Source organism: Letharia lupina (assembly GCF_014066315.1).
Source record: "Letharia lupina isolate WasteWater1 chromosome Unknown contig_20, whole genome shotgun sequence".
Classification (NCBI taxonomy): Eukaryota; Fungi; Ascomycota; class Lecanoromycetes; order Lecanorales; family Parmeliaceae; genus Letharia; species Letharia lupina.
The window spans coordinates 387,269-411,030 of NW_023502989.1; the positions used below are offsets into that span (position 1 = coordinate 387,269).

The 23,762-nt window shown below is 51.2% G+C and overlaps 9 protein-coding genes across 9 annotated transcripts; 2 read left to right on the forward strand and 7 right to left on the reverse strand.

Annotated features, from left to right (window-relative positions):
* Positions 1–44: 44 nt before the first annotated feature.
* HO133_004961 (uncharacterized protein) lies at positions 45–2,196 on the forward strand (the record flags this gene model as incomplete). The annotated part of the gene is made up of 3 exons (XM_037295873.1): positions 45–305; positions 646–1,644; positions 1,738–2,196. The coding sequence occupies 3 exons, from the start codon at positions 45–47 to the stop codon at positions 2,194–2,196; spliced, it is 1,719 nt and encodes a 572-aa protein (XP_037148571.1).
* A 2,546-nt stretch (positions 2,197–4,742) lies between these two features.
* On the forward strand, positions 4,743–6,188 carry HO133_004962 (uncharacterized protein; the record flags this gene model as incomplete). Its single annotated transcript, XM_037295874.1, has 2 exons — positions 4,743–5,169; positions 5,224–6,188. The coding sequence occupies 2 exons, from the start codon at positions 4,743–4,745 to the stop codon at positions 6,186–6,188; spliced, it is 1,392 nt and encodes a 463-aa protein (XP_037148572.1).
* Positions 6,189–7,041: 853 nt separating this feature from the next.
* HO133_004963 (uncharacterized protein) lies at positions 7,042–7,776 on the reverse strand (the record flags this gene model as incomplete). Its single annotated transcript, XM_037295875.1, has 3 exons — positions 7,042–7,092; positions 7,180–7,316; positions 7,464–7,776. The coding sequence occupies 3 exons, from the start codon at positions 7,774–7,776 to the stop codon at positions 7,042–7,044; spliced, it is 501 nt and encodes a 166-aa protein (XP_037148573.1).
* Positions 7,777–11,308: 3,532 nt separating this feature from the next.
* Positions 11,309–13,384, reverse strand: HO133_004964 (uncharacterized protein; the record flags this gene model as incomplete). Its single annotated transcript, XM_037295876.1, has 5 exons — positions 11,309–11,512; positions 11,726–11,994; positions 12,047–12,569; positions 12,738–12,766; positions 13,201–13,384. The coding sequence occupies 5 exons, from the start codon at positions 13,382–13,384 to the stop codon at positions 11,309–11,311; spliced, it is 1,209 nt and encodes a 402-aa protein (XP_037148574.1).
* Positions 13,385–13,881: 497 nt separating this feature from the next.
* On the reverse strand, positions 13,882–16,513 carry HO133_004965 (uncharacterized protein; the record flags this gene model as incomplete). The annotated part of the gene is made up of 9 exons (XM_037295877.1): positions 13,882–14,402; positions 14,465–14,780; positions 14,948–15,083; positions 15,361–15,535; positions 15,585–15,718; positions 15,764–15,801; positions 15,861–16,040; positions 16,100–16,125; positions 16,474–16,513. 9 exons carry the CDS (start codon positions 16,511–16,513, stop codon positions 13,882–13,884), a joined length of 1,566 nt encoding a protein of 521 aa, XP_037148575.1.
* A 1,800-nt stretch (positions 16,514–18,313) lies between these two features.
* HO133_004966 (uncharacterized protein) lies at positions 18,314–19,105 on the reverse strand (the record flags this gene model as incomplete). The annotated part of the gene is made up of 2 exons (XM_037295878.1): positions 18,314–18,574; positions 19,028–19,105. 2 exons carry the CDS (start codon positions 19,103–19,105, stop codon positions 18,314–18,316), a joined length of 339 nt encoding a protein of 112 aa, XP_037148576.1.
* A 696-nt stretch (positions 19,106–19,801) lies between these two features.
* HO133_004967 (uncharacterized protein) lies at positions 19,802–21,560 on the reverse strand (the record flags this gene model as incomplete). Its single annotated transcript, XM_037295879.1, has 3 exons — positions 19,802–20,202; positions 21,194–21,347; positions 21,462–21,560. The coding sequence occupies 3 exons, from the start codon at positions 21,558–21,560 to the stop codon at positions 19,802–19,804; spliced, it is 654 nt and encodes a 217-aa protein (XP_037148577.1).
* Positions 21,561–22,268: 708 nt separating this feature from the next.
* HO133_004968 (uncharacterized protein) lies at positions 22,269–22,514 on the reverse strand (the record flags this gene model as incomplete). Its single annotated transcript, XM_037295880.1, has 1 exon — positions 22,269–22,514. The coding sequence occupies one exon, from the start codon at positions 22,512–22,514 to the stop codon at positions 22,269–22,271; it is 246 nt and encodes an 81-aa protein (XP_037148578.1).
* A 390-nt stretch (positions 22,515–22,904) lies between these two features.
* Positions 22,905–23,551, reverse strand: HO133_004969 (uncharacterized protein; the record flags this gene model as incomplete). The annotated part of the gene is made up of 2 exons (XM_037295881.1): positions 22,905–23,296; positions 23,491–23,551. 2 exons carry the CDS (start codon positions 23,549–23,551, stop codon positions 22,905–22,907), a joined length of 453 nt encoding a protein of 150 aa, XP_037148579.1.
* Positions 23,552–23,762: the final 211 nt, after the last annotated feature.

A 23,762-nucleotide genomic window follows, 5' to 3' on the forward strand; every position in this document is an offset into this window, starting at 1 on the left:
AAACTCTCCTTCAAAACCACATTCTCCATCAAGACCACGCAACAATGGAAGCAGAAAGGGCCAAGCTCCCTGGCTTTGGCCTGCCTGTGAACTACAGATCTGATAAATACTTTCCCAATGCTGTCTTGCATTGGTCGGGGACCATATTGACCGTTCGAGAGCTGAACATGATGGCAATCATGGACAAGATCACTGACAAGCCGGACTGGGATCAGAAGGTCTTTGACAATACCATCGTTCAGAAGTGGCGCCAGGAAGCTCTTGGCACCGAGGGCATGGACGTGTCAGAGAAGATGCTCGACTGGGTGTGTACCACTTTCCTCTGAGAAGTCATACTCTACGAGATCCTGTCATGGCAGGTTTTCTTGGTTATATTCCCTCTCAAAGACCAGGCTTACGCGCACTCTAAAGACCAATAGTTCGTTCCCTCGCCCATATATATGCTTGTCTACGCTCGTCTTTGCCATCGTTCACTCTCTGATGTCCATACCTTGTCCCATCGAGGTCCCATCGAGGAGCCATGGGACGGCCTAAAGCATGAATTGAATTGTACTTCCAAGTAAATCCAGAGGCCTCCTGGCTTTGAATTTCCTAGTGCAGCTTGAGCCTCCTTCTCGTCATTGATGGGCTAATCTCTTATGATAGTGCTTTGCCGAATTGCGTGACAAAGCCCGATCCTTCCGAAGCGACGGCATGATCCCAACTTTAGACCTCGATGCTGCGGTGATCAAGTCTGATACTGCCATCTCTTCTGAGCTAAAAGAAGCCCTGCGAGCTGGGATCGCTCCCCTCGAAGACGTCCCTGATAGGCTCAAGGATTGGCATCCCGGCTCTGACGGCAAGCTACTTGACCTCGTCCACCCCTCTTTGTTCCCTTTGATCTATGGCCGATCCAAAGTCCTATCATCCGGAAATGTAGGACTCCAAGATTGTGTAAGCTGTATCGGCAAAGGCGAGATTGCCACTACGCCGGATGACACAGAAGTCAATGTTATCGACAAGTCTAAGCTCACGTACGATACCTGGGGTGACACCAAATTCTGGTCCAAAGCTTTCCAGTGGCTTCCCTGTGACGTAAAGTTTGCCGGCGACGATGTCAAGATCACCAGCTACATCAACAACCTGCATCCGACATCGCACCCAAATCTCTACTCTGTCATTGAAAAGTTCATTGCCAAATCAATCCCACTCTGGAACTTGACCCTTTCCTCCACGCATGCCGGACGCAAGGCGCGCATCCTACATGATTATACTGACTATGATTACCCCCGAGGGGACAGCCCCCCAAAGGAAATAGGGGATGATCGGGATGCTCAGTCGAATTGGATGAGGGCCAATCGCGTTCTGCAAAGGCCGGAACCTCGAGAATTTGAATCGTATCAACGGCCAGTAGACGAACAGGTCAGCCTTCGAAGAGAATTTGGGGAGCAAGGACTACAGGTCATCGTGAAGCTCGCCAACATTGAGCTGACACCCGAGAAGCCAACTTATGACGGTGGATCGTGGCATGTTGAGGGACAGCTCAATGAACGAATTTGTGCTACGGCTCTATATTACTACGACTCTAAGAACATTGCGGACAGCTTTCTGACTTTCCGCCACCGCACTGATGAGGATGATTTCGAAGCGAAGTCACATGACCAGGTAGTTACCCCTTCCAACAAGAAGCAGCGTCTTGGAACCCCTGCAACGGGATTTCGTGCTTCCCGCTAAATTCTAGATGCTGATTTTGCTTAGGATGACCATGAGGGCGTCGAAGAACTCTACGGCGTCGAGCAAGAAGGGCCCAAAGTGCAGGAAATAGGCCGAGTCGCGACCAGAGAAGGGCGGCTCCTTGCCTTCCCCAACGTCTTTCAGCATCGAGTGGCTCCATTCAAGCTCGAAGACCCTTCGACACCAGGACACAGAAAGATACTGGCGCTGTTCCTGGTTGATCCTCATTGCCGCATCATTTCTACTGCCAATGTTCCGCCTCAGCAGAAAGATTGGTGGAGTCCTGAGATCCGAGAGAGCGGGAGGCTTGCGAAAATGCCGAAAGAGATTGTGGATCAAGTTGTGGAAGATGTAGAGGACTTCCCGATCTCTTTGGAGGAAGCCAAGGAACTCAGGCTCGAATTGATGGAGGAGAGAAAGGTGTACGTGGAGGAGGTGAATAAGGATATACAGTCTGTAACATTCTGGTTCTGTGAGCATTAGCAAGTAACGACTCAACTGGCTGCTCTAAGTGCCTAGATATTGCGAATCTGTAGGATGCAAGCTATAAGATTTATAGAAGACGGTTTCACTAGCAGGATGCTAAGCTCTGGGTAAACATTCTTGATACAATACGTTGGAGTCCCATTAAATGATCTCTTGTCTGATTTCACGCAAAGCCCAAATTTCTACCTCACGAAGATGATACCTCGACGGCTTACGGTGACAAGGTTTCAACTTCTTCCGGAAAATGAACCCAGCAAGCAAGCACAAAACCTAGCTCGTTTAGAAACCATTGGCGGGCAGATGTTTTCGATCGAGGCTGGGGCACCAGACATGTTTGTTTGAAAGACATCAGTAGAAGAATCCTGGTCATCGCTATAGTGGAAAACGGGTGGAGCTTAGTGGTTAATGTGGTACCGAGAAGGGCATGGCATTGTGATCGAGAACGTGCAGAGAAGGGCCAGTTGGGAGAACGCATGTAGGAGATGGTAGTTTTGTGACACTGGGGGCTCTGGAAGAACAGCGCAATGCTCCATCCACAGCTTAGCAAGATGTTTCAAAAAGAGGGCACGCAATAAAAGAGACCAATCAAGACCTCGACAACCTACGAACAACTTCCCACGTAGTCCACAATGAAGATAGATGGAAAGCGCCAAGCCGGAAGTCAGCTATCCCCAATATAGCCTAGCGCAGTCCGACATCCGAGAGATCCAAAATCTTCAGCTTTTCAATGCACCTTCTTTTCTCCTCATCATAAAACACAACCCTTCATATTCACTCTGACTTTTCCCGCCTTCGTGCATCTATGGGTAGTCTTGGAGGGGAAAATGGAGGGGAGAGCAAGCATCAGCCGTTAGAACTTACCCCTCAGCTTCCCCCCACCGTGGAAATGGAGATTGGGGAAATCATATTATGACGGGACATTGCCACTAAGCAAAATCAAACGTGCATCCACTGGGTGTCTAGAGCTAGTCTCAACTCTGCACATACCTAGAAAGGAGACTCCGGGCTCGTTGAGGGGAATGCTGCTTGGGCCCACGCTGGGAAACGACGTTGAATGTCACCTGCGCTACCTGCGTGATTTGCTGCAGTGCTCTGAGCTTGCAACTTCCTCCCAATAGGAAAAAGCGGCTGGCCACTCACATCCGCGAGCCATCGAGATCCTGGTCCGTACGAGCTGACCGTCATGCCTGGCTAAAGATAAGACGAAAACAGAGCGGGTTGCAGCATAGGTCCCATCCCGAATCAAACCAAATCACTCCACCTTGAGAAACAAATCAGTTTCTTGTGTCCCCGGAACATTTGCCATATGTACCAATATCAATATAAATGGATATCGGCGGCCAGCAACGTTAGCCGCCCATCCGACAGGCGTTGGATGAAGTACCAAATGGATAGCTGGTGGATTCTCCTAGGATGTGGATACGTTCCTGAGACAGCTATCGCAATTAACGGAGCGCGTTTTCAGCCGCGCTTATTGTAAGAGACATCATAATCTCTCATTTGTTTTCACCGAACTTGCACGTGGCACTCACCAAGCCAGTGATGCCGCATCTCCGATCCCCTTGTTGGCATTTCAGGATCTTCGATCCACCATCTTTGGGGTCTGCTACTTTGAATATGGATGTATGCTCATGATCTTCTTTTTCCGTCCTCTTCCTGCTACATTCTCTATAGGCCGATAAGATTGGTGCTCTACTCTTCTGAGCCGCCTCGAGTACTTAGAAGGTAAATTGATTCTAAATGCTACACTTTTTCGTTCCACTGCAGAGCTCCACCGCAACGGAAGCTCGCAACTCATCCCAGAAAATTTGAGGGATTTTGCAATAGCGGACGTCCTTGCTTTCGAGGGTCCAGTCTCACCCAGAGTTTCAACTACGGATGCTTCTTCCCATCTCTACACAATTACTGATCAATTTTTTTTGCTTTTTGGGAGGTCAAGACAAGCTCTTTGCGCCATTAAAGCTTCTAGGATGATATTCGTGGGGGTCGGTTGGCCACCCACGTAGACCCGACATCAAGCTTCCTTGAGCTCTTAGTAATTTAAGGGCATGCAAATTTTTTTAGTTTATCTTGCATCCGAAGCTATCATCCCACGCCCCTGACTGGTATCCCCTTCAACACCATAGGACAAGGATACAGATACCCAATTCACACCGCCAGGAATAGCTGCCGATTGCCGCCAATGCAAGGTCAGTGGATCTCCCGCTTTCAGCCGCGAGTCAATGGAATACTACTTTTACCAGGTTACTAAGCTTGCTTCCAGCTTATCCTGGTTTCAGGGTCGTCCGCAGGCTCAATTGTCCCTGCAGGTTGAAACGGCCAGCAGTGACCTTTGCGCCAAGCGTGGTCGACGGCCTTTTTTTGAACGGAAACACGGCATGGGTGATGTTGCGTGCAACCAATGGCTCGCACTCGACGTCATGGAGACGCGTTCTTGGCATCCTATACACGTCCTACAGAGATACATATGCACGCAGCCTTGCCACGAGCGTTACCATCATACTGTATGCTGAGCCAGACATTGCAAGGGTTTTTACCCTATCATGTTCTTGCCTCCCGTACACTCTTCATCTACATTGTACCTTATTCTGTCACTGGTCATCGCTCTACCCTTCATTGACAGCTCACCGATACCTAAATTAGACTTGGATATTCCGCAAGCCGTCAATTGTACCGACCTGAAGGCCTCCTTTGACTCGTCATGCTGGAAGACGCTCAACCTCGAAGGTTACCTCAATGATCCAGAAACGGGCTGGAACCGTACTGCAGCTATTTGCACGGGCGACGAAGATGATGCCGCTTGTTGTCTACCCACGGAGCCTTGGACAACCTGCTACTTACGGCTGGTCCACGGTTTCCCTGGTACGGACTGCAGCGAAATCAATGCCCAAGACTGTTCCTATGACCCTAGCCTCGCCGTCGACCCAAGGATCGCGCCATATGTTGCATACACAATGAAAACGATATATGGTACTTTATCCAAAGCGCCTCCCCTCAAACTTTTACTAACCCCAAGGTCAACAGCAATAAACGACCTCTTCACAACCTGGTTCAACGCTCTACAATACGCCGCCTCGCAAGCCCTTTCCATCGTTCAAGACGTAATCAATCAAGTCGATCCGCCCCAGCAAACAAATTTCATCCTCCGCGACCTCCTATTTGCCCTCACAGTCGGCCTCGCTTACATTGTCGCGCCCGAAGCCGGCAGTCTTACAGGCCTCCTGGTGGCAACAGCCGCAGCCGGACGAGCTCTCCTAAAAGGCGCCAACCAAGCCCCAACGGTTGCGCGCGGCATCTGGCCCGCTGGAACGGAATCCTCCCAATCGATCCAGATCGGCGACGTAGAGAACGAGCTCAACAACGCCACGGGAATCACAGCCATAATGTTGAATTCGGGGCTGGAATTGCTAATGAGCGATATGCCTTCCTTCGTTGAGTTCGCCTCCACGGGCATGTTCTCGGGATCCGACTCCCTGTCCCTCCCCAAAGAAGTCGACGGCCTTGACGTCGCCCTCAAAACATTCATAGTCTCCAACGCCATGACCTCCAACGGCTGGCATTATACCGTCAGCCTTGGGGCTACACGCGACGACATCTCCAGCTGTGTCCCCGGCTCTGGCGGCAGCTGCTGCACATGGTGGACCCTCGGTTCCTCTTCCTCCTCCTCCTCCTCCTCCTCCTCCTCCTCCTCCTCCTCCTCCTCCTCCTCACCCGCACCCAGCATGTGCGGTGATTTTATCTGGTACAGCGACGCCACGATGCGGGCCTTCAGACTGATTAATTCTCACAACCTTAACGGGACTGTGGATATGCTGAGTGCGATTGTGGAGAATGCGTGGACGACGCTACCGTTGCTGTTCGACGGGGCGTATAATTGCAGTGCGGCGGGGACTTTTGGCGGATCGCCGATTCAAATCGAGGCGGACGGGACGATTGATTTGAGTTGTATGAGTCAGTTGGCCGAGGGGCCTTCTTTGTCTGCGGAGTGAATGAGCTGTGCTCCTCTGAGAGGAAGGTGTGTGGATTCTGGAAGCTTTCGTTGATTGTGTTGCCACACCTTGCATAGCGTGAGCATCTATATCCTCTTAGACCGTTTCTTCTTCCGGCATCTCATACCACGATACTTCATATCACGGCGTTTCCTCCTTTGCACTACACAGGCATCATCAACATTCGTAGATCAAAGCATAGCAATATAAACACTCTTGAACACCCATCTCAAACTCCTGACCGCCCCAGATCTCTGAAATACCCACACATCTCCCGTCCACGTCAGTGGCATACTGCCTAACATCATATTCCACCACCCCTCATATCCATAGCCTTCTATCCCGAAATCGCGTGTCGTGATACTCTCCGTGTGCTCCACAAGCGCATCAGTATCATTTCGACACAATACAACACCCTGACGCGGTGGATTTGATACGAGGTAATGAGCGTTGTCGATCCTCTGGGCTAGGACGACTGGATTCCTGGCGTCACAGACTGGTGTCAATAGTGTTGGAGGAGTGCTTATGCATGGTATGGTTGTCTGATTAGATTCAATGATCTTTAGTACATCGGGCGTTAGTAGCGTTCATAAATGTCCATTGTGAATAGAGCATCACAATTACATTACACCTCAGACCGGGCACTAGAGTAGCGCACGGAGCTTCAAGACGGTTGATTTACTTGCTAACCTCCCCTCGCAGTATGGTACAACCTGGTCACATCTCCCACGACCGACTCTCTAGACTTTTTGCGCTCCATCGCTCGCTCGCACGTATCGTGAAATGGCCCCTTCCGGCCATCCACTCCCCCCTCCCCTCTGCACGAACTCGTAGCGGAAAGGGAAGCACGCCCTCACATCTTCCCCTTGACCTCCTCCGCCTTGCCCTTGGCCTGCCCCGCGACCTCCTGCGTCTTGCCCTTGGCCTGCCCCGCGACCTCCTGCGTCTTTCCCTGCACCTCTGCCGCCTTGCCCTTGGCCTGGCCCGCGACCTCCTGCGTCTTGCTCTTGGCGTCGCCGGCGAGCTCGGACGCCTTGCCTTGGGCTTCGCCGGTCGTTTCCTTCGCGGAGCCCTCGGCTTGCTTGGCGTTGAGGCCGACGGTGGATTTGAGGTTTTCGGTCGCTTGTTCTGTGAGGAAGGGGGGGGTGGGGGGTTAGTTTTTGCTGTTGTGGAAGAAGAGAAGATGAGGAAGAAAAAGACTGGAGGATTTTTTTTGGTGGTTGTAGAGAGTGGTGATCGCGAAATTCGGAATGTAGAAGGGATGGTGAGACTCACGGCTCTTCTCAATACCCTTCACGGCCGCGTTCCCAACAGTCTTGTTCACAGACTCGATGGTATCTTTGACGGCGGAGCCGGAATCCTTCTGCACATACGGGCTCGTAGAAAAGCGGACGCGCTTGGTGGCAGCCAAGGGGGCGCGAGGCGCGCGGGTGGTAATGGTGCGAAGGAGAGACATGTCTTTTGCCGGGTTCTGGAAGTGGTAAAGCTGTCGTTGTTTGGAGAGTTGGGGGGTTGTGAGTTGGGTAGTTGTTTTGGGAGGTGAGATGATGTCGACGGAGGGAATTTGCATGCTGGGCGGAGACGTCATTCTGGGGTAGCCTCATGCTGTTTGGTGCGCGTAGGCATAGCGAAGCGAGTTTGGGTTGGTAGGGTTTAAGCGAAGTATCGCCGGATTTCGCACACGGATTCGACTTGGGTTCACTATTTTGTTCAGTTGCTTGCTCACTTACGTCACATTCGCGTGATATTCGCATCCGGACAATTCATCTAGGTGTATATTTGATTCACGTCCGTCTTTGGATGCTTCATCAACATGTCTGAATGCTTCATATGTACCCCGGAAGCTTCATTCACGTATCCAGCAGTTGCCCCATCCACGCCTGGCCCTCTAGCTCGACGCCCAGACAAATATTTCATGGTGTGGCTACTTTCAAAAGCAAAGAAAAGAGATCTCATGGGTCTCCAAGCCCTCTAAAGTTCCTGTCGTCTAATGCTGAAACGGTAGAAGATATCAGCGAGGCTCTCCTGGGGAAAAGCACCCTCACCTTCAAAGAATTTCATTTCCAGGTCTCATTGCTTGCTGGACGCCTTGCATACTATCCTTGCAGCCGCTCATCAGTCTCCATACCTGCACTGAGAGAAGAACCTAATCTCATACTCCCAGCTATCACGTTCCTTAGCACGCGCGATACCCAGTCAACTTTCTTCAACTGCTGTATCTTTCTCACTTCTAGCTCGCATCTGTAGAGGACCTGACTTGGTGGCACATACATCAAGCTTGCATCCTTATATAGATAAGCTCCACATCTATCTCATTGCTACTCGTGTATGGGTTTCTATAGAAGGCGGTGTACCTGAGTTTCAAACCTGAGGGGCAGGCCAAGACGTCTCAAAGCTGCCCTTACCGAAATCATGAACGGGGATTGCATCCGTCGCCCTGCACCGAAAGCCTTTTTCGCTCTTTTCGGACCACTCTCGCATTCACATACATCGTCATCATCTTCCAACCCTTCTGGTGCCGTCGCTTCTCGCCACTTTTGCTTAGCCAAAATCACAGAGAAGTAGAAGCGTATACCGCCCCCTTCGCCAATACCTGAATTCCCAAGATTCTTCGGGAAGACGGCTACATGAAAACGGCTATACCTAAATACATGCTTGACGGCCATATCAAGCTGGACTTGACTGGTGACCCTGTCCCAAGAATTCCATGAACAGCGATTGGTGTGGCTTAGAGCTCATAGAGTCCCTTTCGGACCCTGAGATGCCATGATGGCCTAGGTGCAGCGAGCGAATAGCTTGCTGATGAACAAGAGTTGAGCATCGGGATATTGTGGCTTTTTAAGTTGTGCCGCTTGCCAAGGGACGTGACTGAGGTTCTTATGCTGCTCTCTCGAGAGTGATGATAGCAGGAGTTCCTGGGACCAGGTTTTGTGCGCTGGCGATCTGACGGAACGATGGTCTGTTTGACGAAAACTTTGCACCCTGTCAATCACCGAGAGGTGGCAACACGTTGGGCGCTTGATTATGGTTGAAGCTCTACCGAGACGACGACCTCCCGCAATCAGCCTCCTGCTAGCAATAGTCTTTGAAGATCGTTGGAGCGTTCCACGTGTATCAGGCTCCCTGCAAAGCAACCCATAAGGACGATATCTTGGGTCGAAGCGCTGAGGGTTGGCGTTGGGTTTGCGCCTTTCCTTGACGCCTGCTATCTGATCGCTCTGGAGTTTGATAGTATTTCACGCTTTGGCCAACTCCTCAACAAGGCTCTTGAATGTAGCATTCTTGTCGTCAACTTCTGTCTTCAAGTGAGTGATGTCCAGAAGAAAAAGCAACTTCACGGTCTCAATTTTCCGCAATATATTTTTATGCTTGGCAACCAATCTCCTCATGAACGGCCTTGTTTGTTTGTTTGAAGCTGCATCACCCACCAGCCGCAAAGTCAGTCAATGGTCCTAATTTTCTGTCGCTAAGAGGCCATACCTGAAAAGTCCGGCAAAACAACGCCTTCATTGGTGGCTATCCTAGTCTTCCTCCTAAAAAGCAAGTACCTCTCCGTCGATTCTGTTCCAAAATGGACGAGAGGTCACAACCAAGTCCAAACACCACCAGAAGTCATTCCGTTCAATTAGACATTTTCAAAAGTCGCAAAACACTCAGTGTCATTCCCAGGGTCCTTCCAAATCTCAAGCTTTCGAATCATTCTCTAGGACTGGAGCCTGAAGACATCACGCGCTTTATGCCCACAGGCCGCAACCTGTCGAGACCAAAGCGTATCTCCTAGCTCATAAAAGACGTGTTCAGCAAGTCAAGCGGTGAATGCATTGCGCTTTCTCAGGAGGCTAGTAGACGATCCAGCGTCATTCGCTTCACGTTTTGAAGGCATATTGCAATCATTTACGTCAGCGAGCTGGACGTTTGGTGAGGTGTGCGGTCGGTCACCTCTTAGTGGCCAGGTGTTGGGGTACTTGGCTTGCTCTCGTGGTACTCAGAATCATCCCCATCATGTGAAGAAGAAGGCCGCTCGATGGATTCATGATAATCAGATATTGTGATGTTTGGGTTGTTTTCAAGGTACTCAGAATCATTATCATCGTCCGCATCTGGCAGAGAAGAAACGTTTCTCGGTGTCGAGGCCATAGAGTCATTCCTCATGGTGGTGTCGAGCGCGTCGCTTGTGGTAGCCCTTCCTATGTCTGTGGCGGTTCCACGTTGCGGTCCTTGAAAGATGACGTGGAGCCTGGCGAGGGGTGACGCAGCTGAAACGCAGGTATTGCATGCTCCGCTGACGAGACACCGTCGAAGACATGTTGAGGAGCGATGTTGGAAGGATGAGCGGGGGTTTCGTTGCGCGAGACCGGAGAATTCGATCGATTGGACCCAGAATTGTGGCCAACTCGCTGATTGTTGGCATATTTTGGATTCATGCGCATCTGGCCGAGAAGAAAGATTCCTGGGTGTCGAGGCTGTAGAGTCACACTTCATCGTGGTGTCGAGCGCGTCAAGCGAGTACTCAGAAGTCCGTTTTCGCCATCATCATGATACTGCAACGCGTTATAAACTCGCAATACGACAAAATTGCAATGGAGGGAAGCCTTACCCCGATCTCCTGCTTCTAAAAGTAGCCCAACAGATGCGGGCCTGGCCTCGCCGTCTTTGTCACCTGTTCTTCCGCCATTTGGTTCGTTAGACAAAGTCTCGCTCCATTTAGCCAGGAACTCAGCATTGGCAGCAGGTCAGCCAGAACAATGGCCAAATGTGGGGACCCTGCTGTTGAGCTAGAGGAACAGCCTGTTGTCGTTGATGATGGTGTTGATGTAACAAAGCTTCCCTCTGATACTGCACTTGCTGTTGATGTGCCTGTTGATGTGCGACCCTCATCTGCTCTCTAGCTTGACGCCTCTGCTCTCTTGCCTGCTGCATAGTAAAGGAAGCAATTCCGCCTAATCCATCCAGTATATTTTTAACGCCCTCCAATATAGCGTCGAGCGCCGCATCTGGCTCCCCATTATATAGTGCCGCTATAGCGGCCTTCCCTATTCCGTGCCAATGGTGGCGATGATAATGACTGTGATAATGGGGTCAAGTCTCCATGGATTGCGTATATATGATGGTGGTAATTCTCATGGTGTCGACTGCTCGAGGACTACACCCTTTTCGTAAATATTCGTCTCGAAGTCTTCTTTCGACAGATCCGGATGTTCTGCCCGGACTTTTGCCATCGCTCCCTTCTCGGCCTTATCGACCTCGTTGATCATGTCTTGTAGCTCAGACTCGCTTGGGTTCTGACCCATGGATCGCATGACCGTGCCCAACTCTTTGCTCGTCTAGAGGGATCGAGGGAAACTTGAGCGTGGGATTGGCCCCGTGTCCATCCTTCCACGGTCCTCCTTCCACGGTCCTCCATTCAGCGCCGCTTTCTGCGCCACATCCCCCTCCGTCGCCAACGATGAACTCAGCTTGAACAGGTTTGACTGATGCTTCAGCCTGGCAATCGAAGATCGAAGGGTCTTGAATGTTGACTATAATCCATTCCTCACCATCCCTTCCCTGCTGTCGAGCCTGGTCCCAAGGTAACCTCGACATTCATTCGAACGGCGGTTGATAAGTTTGAGCAAGTAGATTCGACTTTGAGGATGCTTCTGATGCTCCTGAGCCGGAGCATCGAGTCCAGCGGTGGGCGCAGATTGCGCAAGGTCAATCGTTGCTCCCGCTTTCCCACCCCGCATGAGATCTGTGCAGGTAACCAAGATCTGCAGCGTCCTCTCCTGTATATCTAGCACGACCAAACTTTCGCTGGGATTGAAGCCTGTGCCCATAAGAAGGCTCTGGATAGGACTCAAGTCCGCCTCCCGGGAGACAATATCTCCAGCCCCCGCCACGCTCAGCGTCAAGTCCGTCAATTTCCCCGCAACGACGAAAACCCCCTCGTCCGTCGTCGTGCATGACAATGTCAGCATCTGGTGAAATTGCATCTTCCTGGCCCTCCGCTTCACTCCCTCCGAAAAGCGAATCGTGGTCATCCGATGCCCCTTGCTCCACGCTTTCTTCGTGTAAGACTTGCTGGACGCTAGCGTCGTCTGAACCGCCCACATGCTCCATTCGCCGTTTCCGATTCGAAAAGCGCGTTTTTCCAATCTTGATGGCGGTCTGGCCGTTCCAGGTGCGTAGGTCGACGGACGTGGTCTGCATCAGCTCGACTTCGTACTGGCTGTCCGTCGAAGCGCGGAAGGTGACTTCCGAAGTCCCGTGGCTGGGGCAGACGAGATTGCGGTAGGTGAGGTCGGTGTCTCCGACGAGATGCGTGTGGTGAGTGCGGCGAACCAGGCGGTATTTGCCGGCGCTCTTGATGACCGTCATCCTCAACCAACGTCTTCTCTTCATCTTCCGGCATCAGTGGTGGCAGGACCTAGACGAGATCCTCGAGGCAAGATCTGATCTTGTCAGACCCCTCACGCTTATCCCAGCTGGTGGCTCCAGCGGTTTCGCAAAAGTGCCTAGACCTGTCAGAAAAGGCGCTTGCCTTGGCAAGGGTTTTGAATTCGGTGGTACCTTCTCTGGTGCCGTCGGTGAATGGGGGCCTGTGGGCAGGATTTAGTCAGCATCGATGCTTCAAAGAAATTGAAAACAGCAGCTCTTACATTCGAGCTCGGGTAATTTATTTATTTATATATAGTTTGCGCAAAATACCCGTTGCGTCGATAGGACCAGGTTGAGCTTCGACTGCATTCTGTTCGAAGATATTCATGTCAGCTTCGTTTGCAGCAGACACGATATGTCAGTCATTAGTCTTGAGCAATGGTTAAGCGACCGGTCTTACTTACATTTTACCTGAGATCCTCTCCGCATGCGACTTCTCTGTCGTCAGTGCTCTGACTCTGCTGCGCGACCGATCCCAGCGGCAGCAGCGTTGCGCTTGTTAAAAGGACTAGTAGACGATCCAGCGTCAGTCACCTTGCGTTTGGGAGCCATGTTTATCAAAGTAGATGCGATATCTGCAGAGAAATTTGGAAACGGAATAGTCCATGAAGCATTCGATCCGGTTCCGAAAGCATCTGCGTCGGCGGAGTGGAAGCATAGGCGTTCTGATGCAGGCAGTGAGCAAAGGGGTCTTCCAGATCCCGAACCTGCTGCAAATATGCGGCTTGAACGCTGCCTTTCTGCTGTTGGCGTTGATTGCCAGTCGCGGATTGATGCATGTTTGGCTGACCAACATAGGACTGGGGATAGTTGAGGCCCGTGTGGTTTGCCTGAGGTACTTGCTGCGTCTGGTATGAGTGTCTTTGAGAGGGCAGGATGGTGGAAGCCTGTGTCTGATGCTGCATGTGCGGCGGTTGGCTAGGTCCGGGGCAAAAAAGTAGCGACTCCGACACTCAGGGCGCTGAGCATCTTCTGTCTCCGCACACGGACGCTCCACCCCGCCTCCGCCACCTCAAAGCCAACTCCACCCACACATCTCCGTCTTCCGCCCTTGGTCCTCGGAAGTGAAACGGCTCCGTCGCCTCATCGGATACCAAAGTCTTCGACACGACCTTCGTTCGCCTCCTTCTCCTCCGTCAACATGGACATCTCCATATGCCCCTCCGGCTCTTGTGGAATACAAGCGTACGGCTTGTTTGCCTTGGCAAGCTGTTCGCCGATGAAGTCGTGGGTTGAGTCCTGCAGTTTTTTTTTATATATATAGTGCGGTTGTCAGCTAGTCCTCGACCATCCAGGGCCGCGTCAGCTTGTTGCTCAGTCTTAGGATGGAATGCTTTTTCGACCATAGCCAGGTTTTCTCCCTTGGGCTATACTGTTGAAGCGGACTGGACCTTTTGCTGCCTCCCTCACGGCCTCGCTGCTTGTCGAGTATCAACATTTTCCATGATCCTGGGCCTGCGCTACTTTCTTTCCCTCGCGTTGTCATCATCATTGTTGAGAGTGCTCGAACGTTTGTCCCATTCGACCTCTCGCTCTTGATCGACTCCATCAATATGCACACTATCATCATCTGGGGCTTCAAGGTTTCAGTCGTCTCATCGCCCTTGGCGAGCGCTGTTTGGATTGATCTCTTTGCGACAAGCAGAATGCGTTCGAAGAGGTAGAATTTGTACTGTTCACGTACGAGCGATCCAATCGCTGAATCAACAGCAACCTGGTTTTCGAGAGACTTGCGTTCCCGGCTTGCTTTGGAGAGGTTGGTACTGTGCCGAGACTTGTAAAGGTCGGGCTCAGGATCTCAATGTCTTTTAGAAGAGCGTTGGATGAGCCGCTTGGGTTGCATCAGAGGCCGGCGGTACTCGCAATTTTGTCATCGTCTATGGGCTCTTGATTCGCATCGCTCGCGAATGCATCATTGTTGGTTGGAGCTCGAGCGAACCTGTCTTTTCTTCTTCTTCCAACTGTATGATACGCTCTTGAAGGCTTTGTATTGTACTCTTGGCATCTGCCTCGGCTTTCTGCGCTTTGGAAAGGTTCTTTGGAGAGCTCGACGAGGTTGACAGAGGCCTGAGCTTCGAGATGCGATACTCTATCACCAGTAGTATCTTCCAGGTCAACGACTTTCTCATCCCTCTGCCCTGCCTTTACTTTCTGCTCTTCTCCAAACCGTTTAGTCTGTTCTTGGAGGATTTGAGCCGCGTTTTCTAGCGGGAGCAGGCTAGTACTAGTACCAAGGCTGGTCAGAGCTTCTGGATTCGACATCCTGCCGGTGATGCGTTCCGTACATAGGCATTGGTGAGACATCTTGCTCCGAGTGTTTGGGCTTCTTTGCGATGCCGTACCCGTGGTAGCTTAAGCGTGTCTGGCTTTTTCTGCTTGCCAGGCTTGATAGTAGTTTGAGGCTGGTCTTCCTTGGATTCCGCAATCCCGTTCCACCGCAGTTGATCGTACTCATACTTAGCATAATCGGTGGAAAAGCTTGCGTAATCATCAGTATCTGTACCATCCTTTGCTCCTCGTCCTCGGCAGACGACAGTGACAAAAGTCTCCGAAGCTCATGTCTAGACATGTCTCATCGCCAATAAAGGTGACTTTTTCCTGGACTTGAAGTGGAAGCAGACCCTGAAAGCTAGGCGCTGTTCTGGAAGGTGCGATAGGCGAGGCCGATACGTAGAGAGCTGACCGATCTCGAAAACGAGAGATATCGAAGGGCACATTGAAAGACGTGGGCTCTGTCATTCGCGTAGCTAGGCACCTGGGCGATCCATGAACACCGCACCAGCTTGGCGTCTTGAGGTCAATCATCTCAGACCGCACTCTGCATACCACCTTTCCCTTGACCTTCTCCGACCTTGTATCTATATTTTGATATATAGCCAGCACGTTGTAACGATGCGGCACTTTTGTGAGGCAATGCGGGCGTTTTACGCCTATCAAATTGTCAGTATGTTAGACCGAAAAGAATATCGGACTACTGACCGACGATGAGTACTGCAGGAACGCGATCTCGTTGGTGGTTTAGGAATGGCGCGACCTTGTTCGATAAGATACTCTGGTCTTCAGCCTTTTCCGTCTTGTCGGACCCGTTAAATTTCGTCCCTCCGCTGCTATTTCTATGACTTAGCATCAGACAGACTACTCTCAAAACCGCGACTTACAGTCTGATAATGAAGATTTTGCGGTCCATGTATCCCAGCTTGTCGTTATCATTGTGCAAAAGGAAGCCATTGAAGTAGCCACCTTTGCTACCCTCACCACCCCAAGAGGGGCTTGCAGACGCTTAAGGACGTCAATGAGGACAGCGTAGGACTTGGCGACATTACGTTCCTTGAACTGCCAGTACTTCGACTTGACCCTGGAGTTCAAGGTGACTGCACCACCTAGCGACAATGATGCGATGTCAGGCCCGACATCCTTCTCACCATCTTCGCGCATCTAGAACTCGTCAGCAACCGAGACAAAGAATAATTCTATCGGAGTTGAAAAGGACTTACCCCGATCCCCTGTTTCTCCATGTATCCTAGGCACAGCAACTCGTTGAACGGCCTGTATGAGCCATCCTGAATTGCATTTTGCCCAGCCCAGGTCAGACGGGAGATTTGCCGGTAGGAGAGGCTGAATCTGCCGAGAGCTGATGATGATATCAGACCGGAGATATCGAAATGAAAGTGGAGATATTTTTATATAGAAGAGAAGTGCCGACCATCGAATCTCTGGACTTGACGGAATGTGTGTTGTGTGCCTAGTCAGGACTTTGGAGTGGTGGACATCGCCGTGGCGATGGCTGCCAGCGCGACGCTTAGCCGGAGCTGCTATCGGACGTAGGACTTCATGGGGTGGTCTTTGCTTCACGGTACCAGGGCAATACCGTTACTAGTCACGAGGACTGCGTGGAAGTGCCACCCCATTGCTGGTGTGGTTTTCCTGGAGCTGCTGCTCTCGTTCAATCTGCTGGATGCGTGCGATGAAACCTGGCGGCGATCTGGGCTTCCATCAGGAACTGGCGACGGATCAGTATCTGCTCCCTACGCACTCGGTGTCTGCACAGGTCTTACTGGAGCCAATTTTGGCGCAGCGGAGTTACATGACTCTTGCAAGCCAATGTGGTAGTTGCCAGCCCCTCCTGCAAGGTTTCTCGAAAATTTGACTCTGAATGGAAAGATAAGCTGGGGCGCGCGCTGCGGAATTGCGTGGTCGTCTTCCCCCTCACCTGCTCAATAAACAGCAATAGCTTTGCGTGGTGCTTTTGATTGTGTCGTTCATCTGGATTGTCGATATCCGGAATTATCCGTATACCAGACCGCTGAAGAGACCCATGATGGCGGCGTTGATGAATACAGCCAAGGTGGTGTCGTCGGTCGTAGCGGTTCTTCGCTTTTGGATCCTCGCACTGGTGTGCCTTCGACACATACTACCAGCCATGGTCGCGGCCGCTTCCTTGGAGCCTTTTAACGTCACTGCTCAGGACCCTAAAGCTGCTAAGTCAGTTGAGTCAGCCCATCCTGTCTGCCTCAATTTAGCAGGTCCATGAATATGAAAGCGCTTGATCGTCCTGGACACAGTAAAAAGATATATTTGTCCTAGTGGTGGACGATAAATGTCAGTGCGATTATATACAAGGAACGCCGTTACTGCCTCCAAGCGGCATTTGAGATATTCTCTCGATCCCTCATCGCCTCTCGCTATCGTTGGTCATCTCCTCGGCCAGCATCAAGAGTAACGGAAGTCACACAGTTGTGCCGCACGTAATGCCTGCAGTGCGTGTCGGCCTCTTCAACTTCCGGCGGACCCTCTCCACTGACTTGAGTCTCTGTCCCCGTTACTTCATCCTCGGCACTGTGTCGATATAGAATAGCAGAAGAACAACCTGTCAAACCTTTCGCGAAGCTCGAGTGGAATTCGCTAAGGGATGTGCTTGTTCCAAGAGGTTGATGCTTCTGCGATGGTGACCAGCAGTGAGACGACCTGCATGGATTTTGCAAGCCCCTGAGAAGGAGCAAGCAGACGCCGTTGATGGTTTTGAAGATCGCCAGTGACCTCGCGCCACATGAACTTGAATTCCTTCTTTTGATGTGGTTTCATGTGAGCTCCATTACCAGACGCCGGATTATGCCGGACAAATTCCTCATCTTCAGGTTTGCTGGGGTTGACGATGACCTTCGTTCTTTGTCGATACTTCTCATGTGATTAACAGTGATGGTGTGCTGAATCCTCAGCTCTGTGCTCTCCACGCGACTTCTGGTATCCCACAACCTCACTGCCCCTTCTCTATAACCTTTGATGACGACGTTTGGACCCAGCCGGCCACAGCCACAGCTTCCCGCTGGCCCTGAATCCATGAAATCTCGACGCACTCTGTCAGAGAACTGCTTCAGTAACCGGAGGCGAGGATTGGCTTGAGATAGACATGAGCTTGGTCAAGGGGCGGGCTGGAGTTTCTCTTTGTAGAAATTTTTCGGTCGTCTCTGCCAGCTGCTTGCGATTCACCGGGTCTTCTATCCATCCATCCAGTGTTGGTATTGACGCAGGCTCTGTTGCTGGCTCATGATCTCGTCTTGAAGCTCAAGCAAGCGTTGGTGCATCCGTTTGACTTTGTCGATCTTCTCTTGTGGAGCATCCGTAGACTCAAAACCTTCGCGATACAGAACCTCATATTTAGCATGGTAGGTCCTGAAGTCAAGCTCCTGGATAAGGACCCTGGTGAGCTTTCATGAGACTGGTGTGATCGAGAACTGATCCGGCTCTTTCTTGGACTGAGCGCGGGTCTTGATTCGGGAGCTGTTCTGGACGATGAGATCTCCTTTGGTCTGGATGTTCCAGAGTCGCTCGTCGTGAAGCCGGTATATGTATATGCTCATCAACGCAATGACGTTCTGTCTGATGGCGTCGTATCCCGAGAAGCTGACAAAAGTCTCCAACCACTTTCTCTGTACGACTTCGAGACCTGTGCCACCGCTGGCGTCTTCAACCTGCAATTGGGTAAAGAAGTCCCTGTGCTCTCTTCAATGCATGGCTGGTAGCGAGCGGCGAGTTACTGCTTTCAGAAGTACATGGAGATGCGGTGGATGTTTTATGACGCTTTGTACCACTCGCTCGTCCATTGATTTGACCAGGACCATGGGTATGAATGTTGGAGTCCAGATCGTCAGCCTTGCGCTTCAGGGAAGCTCTGATGTATTCGGGTCGATCATTCAGCTCGGCATCATTGCATATGGTGGTAGAAAGCCGTCATAAGTCCAACGCTCCTTCACGAATGCTGGATTGTAATCCTGAGCCTCAGGCGCAAGGGCTCCGTTAAAGGCCCAGAATGAGACGCACTTGCCGTTGAGGCACATTCATCCTGACGCGAACATTTGCGGTTTCGTGACATTGCACTCGGAACGTTCCTTACGTAAAGCCTTGATATCGGTAGGGACGTAAACCTCTGGCAAGTCCTCAGCAGCATACCAGCTCTGGCTGTTAAGGTCCGTTTTCCTCGAAGCGGAATTTGACGACGACATGACCGTTGCTCTTTTCATCCCGATGATCAGTGATGTGGACATCTGGAGTCTCGGTGGGGGATCTTGGATGGCCAATGGATGTTATTTTGCTCGATGATCAGGCGCAGAGGTATCTACCATTTTTCGTTGGTGATGAAAGTCTTGATTCTGGCATTCTCCGAATCATGGTCTTTCATCTGGCAGATCTCGCCCGAATCATTCTTTCCAATGCCTCCTCCAACCCCTTCTCCACCTCCACAAGCCAGTCGCCGTCGACGCAGAAGAAGTATTTTTTTATATAGAATTTTGCGAGTGCTGGGATGTCCATGCCCGCCGATGCTGGTAATTCTCACGATTAAACGAAGGTTCAAAAGTCCTAGGGAAGGTCGTGTGTACACAATTCGTTACGGCCAAAGGTGGGAGACAACTTCGCGATGGCCTCTTGAGACGACATCACAAGCGGAGATAGTGAGAACAAGAAGACTCGGTGAAAAATCTAACATGTTCATCATGCGGGTTGTATTCTCGTCCAATGAATTCGACCCAAATTTTTGCTGCGGACCTCGAGCTCCATTTGGTCATCCTTGACAGCACGTCTGCGAAGATCGTGTCCGCGCAGTCCTTCTGCAGGTTTACGGAGGTGGCGCTGACCTTGACGCTGGTGACCAGGACTTGCACGGGGCAAGTCTTGTCATTGAACTGGGCGATCGCCGCCTCTCAGTCCTTGAGCCTATGCTTCGCACGGATGCTGATAACATTGAACCCCAGAACCATCAGGAGGATCTCTACTAGCCATACCGTGGAGGGCCAGTCGCAGAAAACAATGACCTTTCGGCCATTCTTATTACAGATCTGGTGGACGAGGTCGGCGATGTAGGAGAGTTTGACCGAGTTGCGCGTGAGATAGTATGCCATGCTGGCACGGTCGCGACAGACGGGCATGTCCGGGTCGGTCTTGGTCGAGTTAAAGAAGTAGGTGGCGCCGTGGTCTTGATGCTTATGGTAAAACTTCTCGATGACGGCGGGCCCCTCGTCGTTGTGATTGCTGAACTGCTTGAGCTTGCCCCTGATCATGGGATTCATCGGAGGTTGGGGAGCACTTGGGTTCGCTTTGGGTACTGATTGCGCTTTAGTCCCTTAACCACCCATTGGAGCCATCATTGCACCTGGTGGACCTACTTAGGCTACAGCTTCTTCAGCCTTCCGACGCTCTTGTCGCCTCTTCCGTAAATCAACGCATATATAGCGAACTCCGGGACCAGTCTCGGGCGATCGCTCCTCCTCCTAAGGATATTGTCAGTTGACGGACAAGGGAAGAGGGCCGGGCTATAACTACCTCACTGTCTGGCTCCCAGGCCTTTATATATAGAAACTTCATACCGAAAGGAATGAATGCTCTTTTGATGGAAAAAAATGTAGCACGATCAAAATGGACCGCAACAGACCCGTCTGCATCTGCGAACTCCCGACTGCCAAGCTTTCGCAGCATTCTCAGCTTCTTTGGGTTGAAATAGACAATACCTCCTGCTTTGATTTAGGTTTCTCGGCTGCACAATTGCTCTAGGGATGTCTGGAGTGCCATGCTCGGAGAAAAACTTCCGATGGTTGCCAGTGGCTTGAGAAATGTCGTCAAACTGTTTGTAATATGCCTTCGCCGGAGATGTGATCGAAGAACGAGGAGGCCTTGTAGCCTAGAGCAGCTGGGATGACGACACTGTGCTCTCTCTCTCAACGACCACCAGTGATTGAGACTTCTGCGAATATCTCAATGGTGCTGTCGAGAGAGCGGTCAACTGATGCGCTGAGCACAGTCAGCTTTTTGTAATTTCCAGCCATTGATGTGCCTTACTTACTAGCTCACTGGCAAAATGGGCCCACGCCACGCGATCCTGTACCAATGTACCGAAGGGGACTGAGTTGCGCTTCGGATGGCAACTGGCTGTCCACTGGTGAGCTGGTTTTGGCTCCGGTCGAGGGGAGCTCGACCTTCGACCATGTGTAAGAGAACTGGAGGCATTAGAACTTTTTCCGCTTGTGTTGGAAGGTGGCTAGTACCGGAATGTTCTGAACGTGGCAATGTTTGATCAGAATGTTTGAGGAAATGTCAACGCTTTGAATCGCCTTTGGCTCCAGGAGCATTCAGATTGTGAATGTCAGGAGTACTAGCGGAGCGAAGACGACTCGGCTGACCTTGTTGCTGTTGAGGATTTTGAGATGCTGCTATGGTAGGCAAGGATGACCGTGTGAATTTTCGACGGAGAGCCTGAAGTCACCAAGATGGTCAGCATTGTCAATGATCATGTGGACAAGTGCTTCAATACTCACATCAAGGTCGGCCTATGGCCATGAATCGACCCAAGCTGCCTGTGGATCCAACCACAAATTCCATGCGTTTCGCGCCCGCTTCTTCGGGACCGGTAGGGCCAGCTTCAGGAGAAGCCGCACGGTGTTGCTGGTATTGAGGCGGTGGCGGCATCTGGGGAGGGACAGAGTTTCGTGGAGACGCAGAGACCTATCAGCAACCCAGTCAAGTTCAGAGTTAGCTATGCAACCAAATTGCTCAGGCCTCGTGGTACGTACCGAAAGGAAGAAAGAGATATTTTTATATAAATGGATGCGATTAACGTCTGCCCACGACGGTGGTTACTAGACTCACTCGCTTCCATTAGTCTTTGGTCAGCAGATATCCATCCACAAGTTTTCAGCATCGCAATTTTGGCACAGCAAAACCAGAAACTTCCGCAATGATAACTTCAGCGTATGTTGTCTATCAGTGATATGCAAGTCTTTCGCCTGTCTTGTGATGATAAATATTCCTTCTCGCTTCGCCCAAAGAACTTCGCCACTCCTCCAATACTCACATTGCTACCCTCCACTGCGTGATACGATGAGCTGATATCTCGACGATTCTTGCAGGTATCATCCGTCTCGGCATGGCGGCATGTCACAACATAGATCAGCTTGCCTTCCGCAGATTGCCATGCTACAGCTTGTTAGTTTCTTGCATCAACCGCAACATGGAGCCATGACATACATTTCAATGCTTTTGCGACTTCATCCCCCTTAGTGGGATTGATAGTAAATCATAGGAGTATTCCGAGTGAGCTTGCGAGGGGCGTCCGTGTTGTTGTCCCAGATTCGCTTGTACTGGTGCTGTAGCGAAGATCCTTGTTTCCGCATGGCCTCAATCTGCTGGCCCTTCTGTACCCTCATCGCGCTGGACCTGTTGCATCGTGTCTGCTTTTCCGTGTTGGAGGCTCTGAAAGCTTTTCTTCATGGCAGTAATGAAGGACTGCGAATTTGCATTTTCTGCTTTTAGTGTTTGCGCTTGTCTGACGAAATTGAACATGAGCGACCTGACCTCCCCATCGTTGTAATTGGGTTTGGTTCCCAACCGTCGGCGACTATACTGTGGTCCAACGGCAGCCATTGCGCCATCTTTGGTTACGGATGGGCCGGTCATGTCTTGATGGTTCGAGGGTTGTGTCAAGACTTGACAAGGATAGACTGCAAAGGTGTGTTTTCTGCTCTCAGTATTCGCGCTCGGCCGTATCAACTGGACAGAAAGGAGTTGAGTCTCGTTTTCCATCGTCGGCGACCGTACTGCGATTCATCAGCTGCTATGGCCTCATCTTTGCACCTGGAAAGGCCGGTTGACTTTCGGTGGTTAGAAGGGTCGTTTCATGACATGGTTTACCCGCAGCGTCAAAGATCTAAGCTTCATGATATTGACAAGGTCTTGAATCCCGCAGAAACTTTGACATTGACGGTGACAGACACAGCCGCCTAAAAGCTTCTTCAGCATATCGTGAGGCACGGTCTAAGACTTCAGGTGCTCGAGAATGAACTTCATCGGCGAGCCGTCGAAGAAGCTGTCATCTTGCTGATCGAACCTGAAGTGCGTAGGGTGTAGATGTATGACGAGCGACGGCGATTTGCTCCAATACTTCTTCAAGACATGTGGCTGCGTTTTGACATATGGCGCAGGCATCGTCTTTGGCACCCTTTGCCCATCGAGTCCTTTCCCACTCCGATTTAGTCTTAAGTCTCCCGGTTTCTGTGGTTCTCTCCTCCCGTTGCTTAAGTGCGACGCCAATGCATTGATATTGCCATTGACACCATTGGCGATGGGCGCGGGAGGGGGTTGTTTGAAACTGGAGCCAGAGGGCGGAAGTGGTCGGGGGCTTGGGTAGCTGGAGCCAGAAGGTCCTTCTGGGATGTATCAGTTCTGCGCAGGCAAGGCTTGGATAATATGAGTGCTTTACCATGGTCGTCAGAGTTTGCGGTATAAGAAAGAAAAAACAATAACAAACCATAGGTGGAAGTTATATATACATGGCCACTCATGCCAGGCACAAGAGCCCATTCAAGGACTCAACACCACGCTCCTCGAGAGTCGATTGCACCTGAGTAGCACTCCCAGCTGCTGGCACTGTCTTGTTGTATGGCGGCTTCCATCTCCGCCATGCTGCGATGGTCCGTGTAGCGCAACGCTTGTGGATTTCCACACTGCGAGCCACATCTTGGGCAACAGAGTTTGCCCTTGCCGTGATTGAACGCTCGAAACAGCTCAAGTCACGGTCGGCACGAAAGCTACAACGGTCCGGTCAGTGAGAGTCTGATCTTTCTCTCGCTCCATCTTCGCGGTTCTTTCGTTCGGCGTATAACCACCGCCACT